General features: G+C 49.5%; 1 protein-coding gene across 2 annotated transcripts in view; it reads right to left on the minus strand.

Moving 5' to 3' along the window:
• Positions 1-15,876, minus strand: part of TNFAIP3 (TNF alpha induced protein 3) — an 82,715-nt gene that overhangs the window by 47,331 nt on the left and 19,508 nt on the right. The window contains exon 2 of one of the 2 annotated variants that reach the window (XM_069608137.1): positions 13,240-13,541. In XM_069608137.1, coding sequence (XP_069464238.1) covers positions 13,240-13,541 — 302 coding nt within the window. The remainder of the gene's footprint in view (positions 1-13,239; positions 13,542-15,876) is intronic. The other variant, XM_069608138.1, reaches the window with a different exon arrangement.

Raw genomic sequence — 15,876 nt, forward strand, 5'->3', positions numbered from 1 at the left:
GGGGACCGCACCCCGCACCCCACAGCAATGCCGTAAGCGATGGGACGACCTGCGGATACGCGTCCGCAGCATACTCTCTGCCAACCGCAACATTGCCACAGCCACCGGGGGAGGTCCTGAATCACCCATCAAGTTGACCCCCTGGGAAGAAATCTGTGCCTCCACCATCGGAATGGAGAGCATAGAGGGAGTCGGAGGGATGGAGAAAGGAGTGCAGACATCCGAAGATTCAGGTAGGTGGCCCAAATAAAACAATGCCAAATCCACAAAGTCCGTCCATGTGAAGTACCATGCGTCCACATAGTGCAACAGAAACACATGTCCAGGAGAACGTCCACACACATTGGCCTGATAGCGCACGTTAAAACCCACAACAAATACATAAATAATAAAAAAACCCTAAAACACGCACTACACGTGCAGCAGGCACACCCTAACTGCAGGCTGCCAAACAACTGCACCCTTACTCCACACACAAATGAAAGCACCTCCAAGGCCCCGACCCAAATCACCCTCAGGTACCACCCCAATGCATGTGATACAATGCCATTCCAATTCCCACAGACCCATCAATAACCCTCGCCCTCCTTTACTCCACCACAGGGTCCGATCCAAACGACGAGCTTCAGGACACCCCTACCAGCACACCTGCAAAGAGGGCCAAGACCAACGGCCAAAGACCCTCCACCTCAGCTGCACGCATCAAGACACGGCAGCAGCACAAATCAGGTGGCAGCACAGAGGAGGGAACATCAACAGGCACCCCAGCAGCCAGCATGCCCACAACACCACCACCACAGGTCCCCCCAACGGATGCCACAGAAGGCACTGCCTCCGGCGGCAGCAGCACCATAGGTGACACCCCATTGATGGCAGCATGCTCCGACACAGAAGACGGGGATGTCGAAGTCAGATCCATCCATGACCTGTCCCAATCCCCCTGTCTGTCCCATCCCGTACAACATGAGGATACCACGCAGGGGCACCCACAAGACGACGACTGGCCATCCCCCACAAGCCCTGTGGCAGGGCAACATGAGGACAACAGCCCCTCTGTGACACCCCCGCAAATGGCCATGGCTCAGCAGAGGCAACAGTCCCTCGACCAGTTAATCGTGCAACAGCAGCAACTGGCCACGCTCCTCAAGGACCATGCCGATGAATGTGGGGGCACTAAGGCAGACATAGAAACATCAACTGAGACACTTAGGGCAGAAATGGAGAGAAGCACAGAGACACTAAGGGCACAAATGGAGAGAAGCACCGAGAGCCTGAGGGGGGAACTGCATGCGACGGCCAAGGACGTATGTGCCGAACTTGCCGCAGTGCGCCGTGTGCTCACTGAGCTCTCGCAAACCCTTAGGGACATGCATGGACGTGAGCAGGCAGAGACATCATCCGTTGCAAGTTCCGTCCAGGGCAGCCCCCAACGTAGATCTGGGAGGAACCTGCGCTCCACAGGCAGGGGTGCCCCTGATACCCGCAGAGGGGGCTTGCAATAGCGACTGCCCACTGACAATGAGCATCTTTGGACACTGGTGTTCGGGGGGGAGGTAGGAGGGTGGAGGGGGTGTGTTGGGCTCACTTGGGTGGCGGGTCGATAGGGTGTACAACATGATATCACATATGCCATAAAAAGTGCACGATCAACCAATGAGATGTGTGGACATTGATCTTTGTGTACTAGGCCATCATAGGCGTACAGTCCATATTGTGCATGTCCCAGACACACACAGTGCCACGAGTCCCGTGTCCATGTATCAGCCACCAGGCGTGAGTGCTAGAAGCATACATCAATGAGATGCTGACGAATGTCATGGCCCTCCGGTGCCTCGCAGACTCCTTGAGGTGCTGCCACATCCCCACCCTCATCATGACCATCATCAGGTGCTTGCAGTTCTGCGTCAGGGGGCATGAGCACATTTCTACGCACGCACATGTTGTGGAGCATGACACATGCCATCACCATCTTTGCAACCTTCTCATGGCGGTACAGGAGTGCCCCGCCAGACCTGCTGAGGCAGCGGAAACGACCCTTCAGTAGGCCGAATGCCTGTTCAATGACTACACGGGTACGTGAGTGGGCATGGTTGTAGTCCTCCTCATGCTGGTCCCGTGGGTTCCGGACTGGTGTGAGGAGCCATCTCTTCAGTGGATATCCGGCATCACCTGTATGTGGACGAGAAACGTATGATGTGGAATGCCATTGCTACGTACGCACACCCCCCCCCCCCTTCCTGCCAGGTCATTGCCGAATCACATACCCCACATTATCATGCATGTAATGAGACTCACCGAGTAGCCAGGATCTGTTCCCTGCGTGTCGCTCCATGTAGCGTGGTATTGTAGAGTTCCTCAAGACCATAGAATCATGGGTTGATCCAGGGAATCGGGCACAACAATGTGTAATGATCCTGTTGGAGTCACACACCATTTGTACATTCAGAGAATGAAATTGTTTTCGGTTGCGGTACTGGGCCTCCATGGCATGTGGGACGACCAATTCCACATGGGTGCAGTCGATGGCACCAATGCAACCCGGTATGCCGGCAAGTGCATGGAATCCCACTTTTGTGTTGGTAATTTCCTGCTCCGAGCGTGGTAGGGAGATGTAGTCGTCTGCGTGCTGCAGGAGGGCATCGAGCACTTGCAATAGTGTCCGTGAGAACAGTGGCTGAGAAATGCCATGCAACTGTCCGACTGTGTGCTGGTAGGTGCCTGTGGCCAGGAAGTGGAGTACAGACACCACCTTCAGTAGGGGTGGGATGGCGGTTGGGCTGTCTATCATGCTGACAAGGTCAGCCTGTGTCATGTCCACAATGGCGGCTATGGTGTCCCGGTCCAGACGGTAGAGGGTGTGGATCTGCTCATCAGTGAGGTTGAACGGATGTGCTCGGAGGCGTGGGATTGCGGGCTGCCTGCGTGGTGGTAGTGGCTGTGCTGGCGGCCCTTGCTGGCCCTGCCTTGGCCTCCTCCTCCTCCTGCGTCTCCTCCGTGCGGCCGGTTGTAGTTGGTGTTCGTCTTCTTCTTGGAGTTGGAGTACTTGCAGTGCTATCAGGTCCCCCAGGGCCAACATCGCGAGTCCTGCCGGTAGCATTTCGGTGTGGTTGTGGGAGGAGACTGGCTGTGCAATTTATGTGTTTTCAGGCTGAATGGCCTCCACCTGTGGTGATTCATTCCACCTGTGCAAACTGCTCTCCCCTTTGGCCGAGCACGTCCCGCGCACAACGCTGCAATTCGTGGAATGGCATCTTGCTATTGCAATCATGTATTTGTACCCGATGGCCGTGTAACATTGGTTGATATGTTCATTCTGCTGTGGTCCCATTGTTTCACATACTATCTGTGCAGTCGCGAACAGAGTTGTGAAGGGTCAGTGGAACGTAGTACTCGAGTAACGGTGGGCCCTCATGCATCACTGTACCGAGTTGCAACGACGGGCGGGGCGTCCCATTCGTGGGTGAAGGCAGTTGCCATTTTCACACACAGCCGCACTCGATGGATTAATTAGTGTTTTCAAACGGCCACAGATGCCTCTTCGACGTGATGTTGCAAATGAGGAATTCGAAGGGCGGCGCTTTCGGTTTTCAGCTAGCGGCGAGGAAATGCCCACAGGTCTGACTGCAAATATAACGTACTATTGTACAATGTCCTTGAGACAGGGGCCATGGCGAGAATGCAATGATTGATATGAATGATTTGGGATGCGCAATAGCGACGTGGGCGATGAGGCCGGACGTTCCCAAATACATGTTACTTCACTACACTGGAATTACGGGCTGGGGCACTGTGGATTTTGCAGGCTGCATAACGCACAGACTCAATGGATATTTCTAATGTTATGTGAGTAAATATTCAGGCGTTTTCATTACGGGATGAGGGAATGATGAATGGATGCATGGGCAGATGATTTGATACAGAGTTTGCCATGTACAGGGCTTCTTGGAATCTGTCCGCCTCCCCTGCGCTATGTGATGCAGGGCTGCCATAGTGGGACCATCGTCTATCTGGCCTTGTTGAGCCCTCCCTGTCTCGACGCGCTTTCAGACACTTGTGTCCATGCACGTTAACAATCCCATCAGATGGATTCTGTTTTCACAGACGCATGCACAGGTACACTCGTTTGTGATGGTGTTTACACCTCGATATAGATAGTTATGAGTCGCAAGTGGTTTTGGGGTGGTGATGATCCTTTGGAGTGGGCTAGCATGCATATGGCTGTGGATTTAGTGTGATCATTGCAGTGAGTTGTTGGAATGTAGTACTGATGGCCATTCTGTTCTTTTTCTTTTCTTTTGGTTGACAGGTATCTCCTCCCCTTTTGCCACTGCCATCTGTATGCCACTCCTGCAGATGGGTTTTACTCCCGACACCTGCTGCTTCGTGTTAATCAGTGGAGCAGCATTACGATCTTATGGGACGATCGCCAATGGGCCACATGCCCTTACGCAGTACTAGTGGCTCGGAGCAACATTTCGGCCTTTCAGCTGGACTAGTGCCTCCCCATTGGGACGGCCCTGCGGTTCTGTGCGCTTCCATGTTGCCTTTTCGTACGTGAATGTGGCTCTGTGTACCATGAGGGAACAGGGCGTCACACAAGTAGTGGCTGGTCATTTCTTGCGGATGCAGCCCACAATGGTGAAATGTGTTTTGGAGTTCATGGCCTGATGGCTGTATGGGCTTGGTGATTTTGATGTGCATTAAATTTCTATTCTGATTTGGCCCGTGTAGCGTTCTTCTTTGCAAGTGATGTGGCATATGCCTATTTGGGGGGCGATGTATTGTGAGGAGATCTGCACTGGGTTCCAGCTTCGGAGTTTAGTTGCGTGGTACTGTACTGGGCGCGTTTGCCTACGAAGCCCGTGAGGTCAGGGATGGGGGCTGCCAATATGACAGTTTGAATGTTGTCATGCTCAGGGGCGGGGGATTGGGTTTTGTGTAACAGATGACGGTCAGCCAGGTGGACTGGTGGAATGATGTGATTTTCGGAATATTGCTGGTCACAGGTGCCTGTGTTTGCGTGCGTTTCTTGGTGGGGGACTGTGGTCATCTCCATTGGGATGGCTTCTGTATTCGTGCCATCTGTGCCCTGCAGCTCCCATTGGCCCCTGTTGTGTTTCTTTTGTTCGTTGGCATGCATGGGTGACTTGTACATTTCAATGGTTGCATTGTGACTTCGTTGCACCTACGGGGAGTTGTACTTTGTGGGCAAGGAGCGGTGTACGGGCACTCAGTGGGGCCGTTTACGGTTGATTCGCGATGCCGTACTTCTCACCATGGCGGAATGGTGCATTCCGCCATGCTTGATGGCGTTAGGTACATGTCCGCTAGGGTCGGAATTGGCGTACCCTTGCGCCATGGTGGTGTTTACGGTTTGGCATGGCGCGCGCGTGCTTGGTGCAGTTTGCGTTGGCGTTCACTACGGTGTCGCTAATGGCATCGTACTTTGCGGTGACGGGTCATAGTCGCACCGAGCGCTATTCGATGGCGGTATTGCATTTCCGCCATCGTTTTCCGAATTCCGCCAGGGTCGTAATGAGGGCCGATGTCATGTGGAGTGTTGATGGGTGAATGGTAGAATGTTCTAAGTGAGGGTTTTCAGTGTTGGCAGTTATATCAAGCCTGCCTGGGTGATAGGAGCCGGTGTTGCCCATGTATATATCTTCTTTGTCCTATATGTAACAGTAACTAAGGAACTGGTAATAAACCTACATGAAGTAAGCTTAGTGAGCCTGGAACCCATCTCATTTCATTGGCGAAGAGTCGGTCTCTAAAAGTGTGAACCTATGCTATCAAGGTTGAATGGAAGCTAATGGAACCTGCTGCAGGGGGTGCAGGCAGGACAAGGACAAGCAGCAAGGAGAAGGACAACACCGCCACCCTCCCCAAAACCGTAAGTCACATCACCCAGGGCGCAGGGGAAGGAACAGGAGAAGGGCCCCTTTGCCTGAGGGATCTGCAGTGTATGAACTTCATCCTGGGGCTGGAGAGAGGGCTTGGCCTGAAGATTAAAGGAAGCTGTGCCCCGGTAACGTGGCCAGAAGAGCAAGCTGTGCCCCAGTAGCGTTAGAAGGACATAAGGCACAGGGGTGGAGAAGAGGCCCATGGTCGGAGGCCTCAGCTGCCAATTTCCTAGTGGGCCCTGCTAGTAGGGATATGCAGGAGGCACAGCATATTCCCATCTGTCTTGAGAGGCTGGGCCAGTCAGGAGAGGCAGAGGAGTGTAATAAGAAGGAGAGGGATGTCGCTTGACGTGTGGTAAAACCGGTGTCCTGATCACGTGGAAACAGTTGGTTTCGTAGTAATGGGAATGTGCCGGCATGGTAATGAGGTTATCATGCGCATTGTGGCAGTGGCTGTTTGCAATACAGAAAACAAGGCTGTGTGTACCTTGGTGCTGATTGGGCCACCTGTAGTGACCGTTGGCCAGGCGGAGCTCAGAGATGCTCTGCTGTTGGTTTCAGGGGGTGATGGCGAAGAAACGGAGCTTGATGCTCCCAACATTCCAGTGCGGATGCCTGCAGGTGCTGGGTCGTAACTGCTCAGCGAGCATTCTATTAAAAAAAAAAAACTGCCGGTTTTAGGCTGCAGCAACACTACTGAATATGGGTCCAAGACGAGTCTTCTGAGTAAATGACCCGACAACGTGATGGCGTCACGTGGTTGGCACCTGGAGTGAAACGGATGCGAATGGAAAAGAGTACTCTGCGCCACGCAATGGAGCCGCTCTGCCGGTTCAAGGCGTCCAGTAGCGGCCAGTGGTGAGGTGATGCCGCCTCGTCTCAATCAGTGAGACCTTCTGCAGCGGCCATCAACGAGGATGAAGCTCTTGGTGAACACGAACTGAGGCGATATATTTTCAGCGGGTGAAGGTGCTGTCGATAGTTTCTCCTTTTTACAATGCCAGCAATTACCCCTGCCCTCTAATCCTAGGAGCCTTGCAGCTTCACCAAATCTCAGCTGTGATATCTACACAGTAGGTTTGGGGGAGCAGCGGAAAGAGAATCGCGCCATAAAGAATTGAAGGAAACTCACCTTCGTATGTAGACAGGGGAGCCTCTATTGAATGAGCTTCATGCTTCCTGAATGGACTTTTGACTATGCCACCCCTCGCCCCACACACCAGCCAACATATGATTTCAGTTTTAGAAAGTGAACAGGCAGAGGGGATATTGGTATGCAAATGGTCAGACATAAAGGTAAGTACAGCATACTTCTACACGCTTGCCATTTCGAAGGACTGTTAAAGAATAGGTGCTATGCCAAACCACTCACACACTTTCCAGGGAACCCTGATCATTTGGGCAAGTTTGGGGCTCTGAATCTAAAATGCTTTATCAAATGGAGTCCCATGCTCTCCTCCCGAGGGCGCGCTATTTGAGTGGAAGTTCATGTAGTGGTCCTAGTGCACCACTGAGAATCCTGCAAACCCCAGAATAAATCAGGCGGGCCGGGCCAGGGCATTTTATATGAAATTCCTTGTAAGAATTTCAACTTCTTTGAATTCCCTGCTCCATTGAAATAGCTTTACTTGTACAGGTGTAAAGGGTAAATAACACGCTCCTCAGAGACTTATCGAACGTATCTTTTGTGAACCAAATGTATATTACCGAACCTTCTGAGCGAGACTCATTTGGAACAAAAAGAAAGACAAAGGAGTCAAAAAGACAGGAACATAAGGAAGCATCATTTCCTTCTATGCAGACGGCGGCCCTAAGCACATGCCTCCTCTCATTATCTTTCAAAATCACTCCCTGAGCGTTGCACACAATCCTATCCAATAAAATGCTTCCACTACACCAGGAGTACGCGTGAGCAGGGCCGCTGCCCACCTTCTCGTTCCTGCAGCGTATCTCCATGGAGACATCACATCACAGACTAAGCAGTTTTGCCACACTGTAATAAGTTTACGGTATAAATGTGATCTTTAACAAATAAGTACATTCGTTAACCGCTGGCAAGACATTTGGCACTGCTGAACCAAACACAGGATGTGTGCCTCCTCTCTATATGTAGTGGCTTTAAGGCACATAGAAAGGACTACAGAGAGGCTCTATCATGCCTAATAATGGATAATGCCCACTACAGATAGGCAGAAGGAGGCAGTGTCCCACTACTGATGGAATCGATTAGAAGGGCTAACGCAGGCCTACAGATACTACTTGGTATAGAAAGACTCCTTTATCTTATTGCCCATAAACGGCATGAAAGCGGGACGTATCCGCTACAAGTATGCCACATCAGGAATGAGCAGTGATGCTCCACTACAGGGAGGCTTCTAGCCAATATAAGAATGGGTCAGTTCCACTACAGGTGGGCAGCTCCAACTACAGGTAGGCTCCATACGGCAGACAGTAAGGGAAGTTCTCCACCGAGATCAGACAGAGACATACCAGCTCAACAGAACTAGCTACTTCTGGCATTCACTCATCAACTCCTCGAATTCAGACTTGACTTTCCCTATTCTTCCACTAACCCTCCTCACCCCCCCCCCCCAACCCCGGCCATTCTCCTCCAGCACTAAAGGCACCGAAATGGGACTAGTTGCACAACACAAGACCAATTTACATTACATAATAGGTAACATTATAGGTAGGCAACATCCAGCCTAATTGTGACCTGTCTCCAATGAAACAAGAAGCATAAGAACGACTGCGGATGGGTTGCATGTGGCATAAGAATTGGTCCTCCATTAAACATAGGCCGCACAAGATTGGTTCCTGTCCACAGTGGGCAACCTCGCCAGACCTGAACAGCAATGCCACTGCATCTACAGCATGGGGATTTCTGGGGCATTAAGACAGCAAGAAATCAACATATTAGAACGGAATATTTACACAACACAACAGATAATGTATTATTCCATTGTCCCAAGTCCTATCACTTCATTCATTCGTTCATGGTTCAAATAGGTCACCCCCGTAAATTAGCTACACATGTGGTACTAATGCAGGGATTGATCCGTAACAAGACAGATTGGCGCTCTGGCAAAAAATGTCCTGCTGGAGCGCTGCACCTTCCCCCACACCCCGGGGTCACCACAGAACTCACCCAGAGGGCAGCATATGACTTTCCAAGGTCCACGAGCAGACTGTGGCACTGAGCAATCTGCTCGTTACATTGCACACGAGTAACTCGTTTTTCAAAAAGCATTCCGAAGACGCAGCACTGCAGGCAGAAACGCCATAGCCTCACATACAGTATTGCAGCTGTCCAATCCATTATATGTTTCCTGCAATTTACAGACATCTCTTTATTGGGGGGAATATTGTGACGAATCAAAACAGAAGAGTCCATTATCCACTTATAAGGGCTTCTTACTGAATCACTATCAGACATGTTTAACATTTAAAATTGTGGACATGATGTTCCCACAATGCTCTTTGTTTTTATGCAAGTCGCTAGCATTGGGTTCTATGAAGAGATACTGTGTTGTGCAACCTGGCTGGGGCCATGCCCCTTGGCCCGCCTCCTCCTTCCCACACCCCCGCCCCTCTTAGAGGGGACAGTTCCCCCCACTATTTTTTATTTCCATTTTGTGCAAGGGTGGTACTTCATCAAAAGCAAAAAATATTCAACCAGAGGTTTGATAACAAGTGGGGCAGGTGTGCCCAGCCAGACACTTAATGCTAGCCTTGAGTGCAGCTTTCTATGTTATAACATGACCCTTACTATGGACCGGGAGCATACAACAAAAGGGGTGAGCACCCCCCAGTGTGAGGAGATATCATGAAAACTATGAGAGCAATGAAGCAAATGCCCCTCGGCTGCTCTGGCTGTCATTGTAGTGCTCGTGGCTCATTCTGTCCGCGCGAAGTGGCGGGATCTCTTGGTGGCTGTGAAGTAGCAAAGAAGCGTTTTATACATGCACTGTAAGCTGGACCGGAAATGACCTGGAAAGCATGCACCCCGGGGCTAGGCAATACCCCAAAAGGCAGTGCACATTTATTCCGAGTGACTTCCCCTCAGCATGCAATAATAACTTGTGGATATTTGATCTCTGCTACAATCCCCTCCTCTCGAAATGATGCCTAAGCCCAAGCTAGGCTCCATTCCTTTGATTCCCAACTTCACTGCATTGTTTGCTTTGGCCCACACCAGCATTATGAGTTTTTGGTTCGGCCATGGGCCTATTGCCCCATAGGGCCATGGGCCTACTGCCGCTCTTTTTCACCACTTAGCAAGCCCCGCCCACCTGGTGCCTTCCTGCTTGCCGCTCTTTTTCCTACTTAAGGAGCCCTCCATCCTCTTTTCCTTTGCAGATGGGGAGCAGGTGTAAGTGGATCTAGGTCACCTGGCCTAAGCCCCGCCCACCTGGTGCCTTCCTGCCTGCTGCTCTTTTTAACCACTTAGCAAGCCCTGCACATCCTTTTCCTATCTCCTCCCCTTACTTTCTTCTATGCACTTACTCTATCAGAATTGTCCCTGGACCTAATATGATAGCAACCTCGTCTGTTTCCTCCACCCTCCCATTACTGTTTTTTTCCTCCCCACCACCCCTCCAGCGCTATGTTCCTCCCCTCCCTTTCTGCACCCATCTCCCTCACCTTTTGTTTTCTCCGGCTCTACCAGAAATGTTGTCAGGCCTAGTACGGTAATCGCCTGTCTGTTTCCATTTCCTTCCCACTCTCCCCCTCCCTTCCTTATTTATGTCTTAGTTCTTGCACTATCTGAAACGTCGTCAGGCAGAGTACGATAGTTAGTTTCACATCCTTACTGTTCATGGCCTGTAAGAATGTCATTGTATTTTCCCTTGTTCCCTCCCTTGCCTTGAAGCGCTTTGAAACACATTGTGTATAGGCGCTAAATAAATAAACGATCATATCATATCATAGGCCAGTCCGAGCCTGAGTACCAGCCATACACACGGTTGCAGCAAATCTTAAGGGCGATGGGTCTTTGGCCCTCAAACCTCCCCCCAAAACTGCACAAACCTAGCTGTGAGGCAACATAGATACAGTAACTAAATACAATAGATTGGGTGCCCATAGAAGCAATCCTCCAGATAAGATATTGAAGTGGGAATATGTTCCTCCTTATTTTTTAAAATTGGGAGTAAAATTATTGTGTTGGGAGTAAAAAATGTAAGTCCATTTCCCAATGGGAGTATTTTATAGGCAAGTAAACAATGTTTTACCTGGAAATGTTTTTGTAATCATTTTCTTTGCACCCAGTTATTCATGCACATTAAATATGCACGTTTACTTCTTCCAATCAGGTAGTGATAGTAGTTTCCTCCTCTGGGTCTACATGCACTCCGGGTCCATGCATATCCCCGGAGCTGTGAGGGTGAAGCCGGGGGCAGAAGGTCCTAAGCGTCCGTTTCCTATTTTTTGTTTGGAGTGTTTTTACTCCCTATTTTTATTTTTTTGGGAGTATTTGCCTATTTTTAAAGGAGTAAAAAAGTGCCCGAGACACCCCTAATCTGAAGGGCTGCTGAGAAGGATAGGCGTGTGAAGGCCAGGCTCAATGGGAAGAGATGGAGAGAAGGGATACTGAGGCTTACACGCCTGGGATACAGGTGGCAGAGGGACAAGGGGAGCCTGCCTCAATCACCAGAGATCACCAACCTGAGCCACAACCAAAGGAACCTATGGCAAGGCTCTTCATATACACACGTATCTGGCAAGTCTCATCCTATAGTGCTCTTGCATCCAAAACCTTGTTCATAGCCATGCACATGACATGTAGAACAAAGACCCACAAAACAGGCAAGCTCTACTTTGCAAACCCTCACCAAAGTGAACACTCTAAACAACTTCACACATTTAATTATGTGATAAAAATCAATTGAGGGTGCCGGTTACCGGTTCTAACATATATGCCCCTAATAGCACACACAAAAGAGAAATCCACACAAAACAGTGTACCCCTAAAAATGTATCTTTAACACGGGTTCATTGGCGTTAGAATTCGTATCGTTGCACTTGGCAGTGCTCACACTTTGGCAGAAAACCTCTGGTGTACGGAAATAGGCGTCAGAGTGATGTTCTGCACTTGGCCTGCTTGGTCTTAAGCTTACCCCCCCCCCTCTTGATGAGTTTCTGCAATGGGACAAAATATGAGGCCCATGAAGAGTAGCACAAGAGAATGTCTGGGCTCGCGCTCCTGGGAACCCTGAGTGTGAGGCATCATGACACGCATCAGGGATGAAACAAGAGTCTATGGTTCGACTCAGTGAAGCCGCATAGTAGTAGCCAGGTAGATCACCTGCAGCACTCGAAAGATACACATGGACACTGATAGGCAGAAAACAATGGATGCAGGCACGGTGGAAAGGGAGAACAATTCTGAAAACTAAAGAACCACCTTCATAGTAAGAACAGATGGCATTTGGAAGGCGAGCACCCACTTCACTTTGAGAGGGTAATGGCACAACAGAGTGTAAGAAAAGTACAACGCAAAACAATTACTGCCCGAGCGGGCACCAGAAATCCCTTTCCATGAAAATAAATCTTCCATGTAAAATATTAGGAATTAAGGATTTTTTCTATGACAATACCCAGAATATCGCTCTTGAAGTCATCTGCAATCCAAGCCAATCCGCAGACCACGGGGTGGCCAACGCTGGTTAGATGATCCCATCAATGACAGGAAATCATCGACCTGACCAAAGCGCGCATGAACCTACAACGAAGAATCTCGTCACTTTCCAAGACCGTTCCAGTGGTGTGACCAGCAGAAAAACATCTGCAAAGCATGCAATTTCTACTCGCCAAACCTTCACATAAGTGAACATTCTAAAGCATCTCGCTTAGCCTTCATTATTTGGAGAAATAACTTAAAGGCCGAGATTCAGCATTCGTCCCTCCTAAACTAGGTAGGGGGCATCCATTGACTATATCTGAAAAACCACTGCACAACGAAATTCAACCAAATAGCATATGCCCCATTTAAGAAGGACGTGTAGAAGTGCGGTAGGTGACGAGGACAGGCTGGCAACTTTAATTGAACCGATTAAAGCCATGGACTGAAAACATAGTAGGTTATCAAAGAGTTATGAGCTCATCCCTTCAATTGCCACTTCAAATCCCCAACTCCTTCAAGCGGTCCTCAACACCTCAACAACCGCACATTTGCATTCATCAATGCAAGATAAACGTTGGACACGGAGCCTGTGATACAACAATATTCCAGTCCTCTAACTCAGTGCAACACAAACACTGCTGACTAGGCAATCACCAGCCCACCCCCGTCCATCATTGTTCGTGGCCGATGGAAGAATATTTGGTAGCTTACCATTGGTCTTCAGCGGCACCAGCTTCCGCACCTCCTGGCACCAGTTCAACCGCCTCTGGCTTTCCAAAGCGGTCTGGATGGACCGGTCAAACAGCGCTTTCTGGAGCACATCCCGAAACTGGAGGCAGAACTGGCAAGTCCGAAACATTTCCAAAGTGTATCTGTGCATGGTTTTGAAATGATGGATGATCCCGTTGGTGGGTCGAGCGATGTCTTCGGGGGTCCTCTCCCGGATCTTCACTGCCTTCAGCATGTTGCTCATGTACAAGGCATGCGGCAGCACCTGCTGGACCGACATCTTGCTAGGAGGGAGAGCAGAAAGAAAGCAAGACATGAGCTTCAGTCATATCACACAACGTCTCACATAAAGCCCCACTTGAGAAATCCCCTAACATCACAGAACTGTAGTTTCCTGGGCTTCCTCGTGCACTCCATGAAGAAAGCAGGTTTAGTCATACAGTAATTACGGGTGCGGCGTCACCACACCGAGCCATCGGCACATCCAAAGGCTTTTGGCGTGGGAATGCCCAGCAAGTGAGTAGGAATGACAAAGCAAACTCTTCCTGATGGCTGGCTCAAGGCACAGCAAACAGTCAATTCTACTTGATCGGTAGCCAGGGAAAATTGACCCCCGTGCGTCCATCAAGTGACTTGTATTTTAGGCACACAACACTGTTGTAAACTTCTGTGTGATGAGAGTAAGAGAGCTTGTGTAGTTAAAACATGTTCATGTATGTCATGGAATCTGTGGAGATTGCAAAACCGTATTTTGGACAGGATTCAAATTTGGATAAAATAGTGTTGGTACAATAGGCTTTTGCAATGTCTGCATCTAATCTTCAGCTAAAATCAAAAAATCACTTTTGTGTAGTAGAATGAAAAAGGTCGTAGCTTGGCACAGCGTAACCACGTGGCACGCATTCTGAGTAGAAGACAGTTGTTAGGTAATCCTGCAATCTAATTTTAACCCGTTACGTAAGTGCATCTAACAAGGTTTAGCTCACCAGAGAGTTTGCTTCAGGCAGGCTCATGTCCACCCCCTACTTGGCATTTCTATTTGTGGAGGGTGGGCAGGAGGAGCGGTCTGAAATGACTCAACGGCACATCACAGTAGCTGCAAATCTGGTCATTTCCCCCACACTCAGCATGCAAGTTTCCACTGTGGGGAGTTTTGGACTGTGAAGTATGGCAAGCAGTTTTGTGGGTCAGGTAAGTCCATGGTGTCCCCTGCACCTCCCCAACCACTGGAAAAAGTGCAGACAAAGCAGGGGTAGAAGTAAAGAGTTTCTTAGCAGGAGCCACAAACAGCCTTGGGGTAGCAGGCATAAAACAGTGAGCTGCTCTGGGGAACAAGGAGTTAATAAACTGCACACCACAGATCTAACAATTTGTCAATTTTTAAAGCTACATTAACCTTTAGATGTCTTTTAGAGGTTTACTGTCTGTACGCATTCCAGAGACACACATAGTTTATATCACATAGGAATATGTGTGTGGCCCCAGTTGACCTGGTAGTCAAAAATAGCTCCTGGTAGCATTTGGTGTCATTCTGGACAGGCTCCACTGGGTTACAAACGGGAAACCCACAGACCAGAGACATTTCCATCTCTGGTCAGGCTGATGCATTGCATCTGTGCACACCCAATAAGAGAGTGATGATCCAAGAAGGCCAGATATTTTAGAATTTCTGACTGATACAAATGTCGCTAAATCCCCACCATTCCCCTCGCTTAATGGCCTTTCTCACCCATACCTCCGATTCCACTGCCGACGTCACATCCGATTCCACTACCAACCTCACATCTTTTGGTGCCCTATTTGACCCATCTTTCCTGAAGGTCCCCCATCACCAGAATCGCCAGCACTTCCTTCAGTTTTATGCCCCTTAACGAAATCAAGTGCCCACCCCAGAAAACCCCACCATCGTCACAGAAGCACAAAAGCGATGTCTAGACTACTTCCTTGATGTTGGAATTAAGCACTCAGACCTAGAAAAACTTGAGCTTGTCCCCAAATGCACTGGCTTGATGCATCGATAACACTAGGAGTGGCAACACAGGACCCCACTGCGACGGCAAAGCCCCTTACTTTCTGAAATGTACGCCAAGCACACTATGCACTGAACATAAAGAACCGCTCCCTCAGCGCAGGCAAGTACACCACCCAGGGCTGGTACCCTCATCTACACTCGCCTCGTTCCCTTACCCCGGATGTATAACACAAGGAGCTGACCAATCACCTACGAGCCGATGGTATGCCCTCTTTAGCCACATATCAAGAACAGCAAACCTAACATTCCAGAACATTTGTCTGCCTCGTGTATTTGCCTCCCAATAGAAAAGTTACCAGCTCAGCCCGTCTTACTCTGAAGAACAAAGACCATCAATTTTCTTCCTCAAAACATCCCCTTCATAAAAAAACCTCCAAATCAACCTTACTTTTGAGTCGGGGGGTGGGGGGGGACAGCCGACTCTATGCATTATTAAGTTCTCCTCTGGCTGGCTGGTCTTTAAAGACATTGACCGAGACTTCAGCCTTTGGGAACCCATTGCTTGAATAATGCTTATTAAAGAAACGCATCCATTCTCGGGGTAAAAATGTCACATTGCAAGCTACTAGCCAAGAATAAAAGTGCCT

The sequence above is a fragment of the Ambystoma mexicanum genome, chromosome 4q (assembly GCF_040938575.1).
Source record: "Ambystoma mexicanum isolate Mex_15411 chromosome 4q, UKY_AmexF1_1, whole genome shotgun sequence".
Taxonomy (NCBI): domain Eukaryota; kingdom Metazoa; phylum Chordata; class Amphibia; order Caudata; family Ambystomatidae; genus Ambystoma; species Ambystoma mexicanum.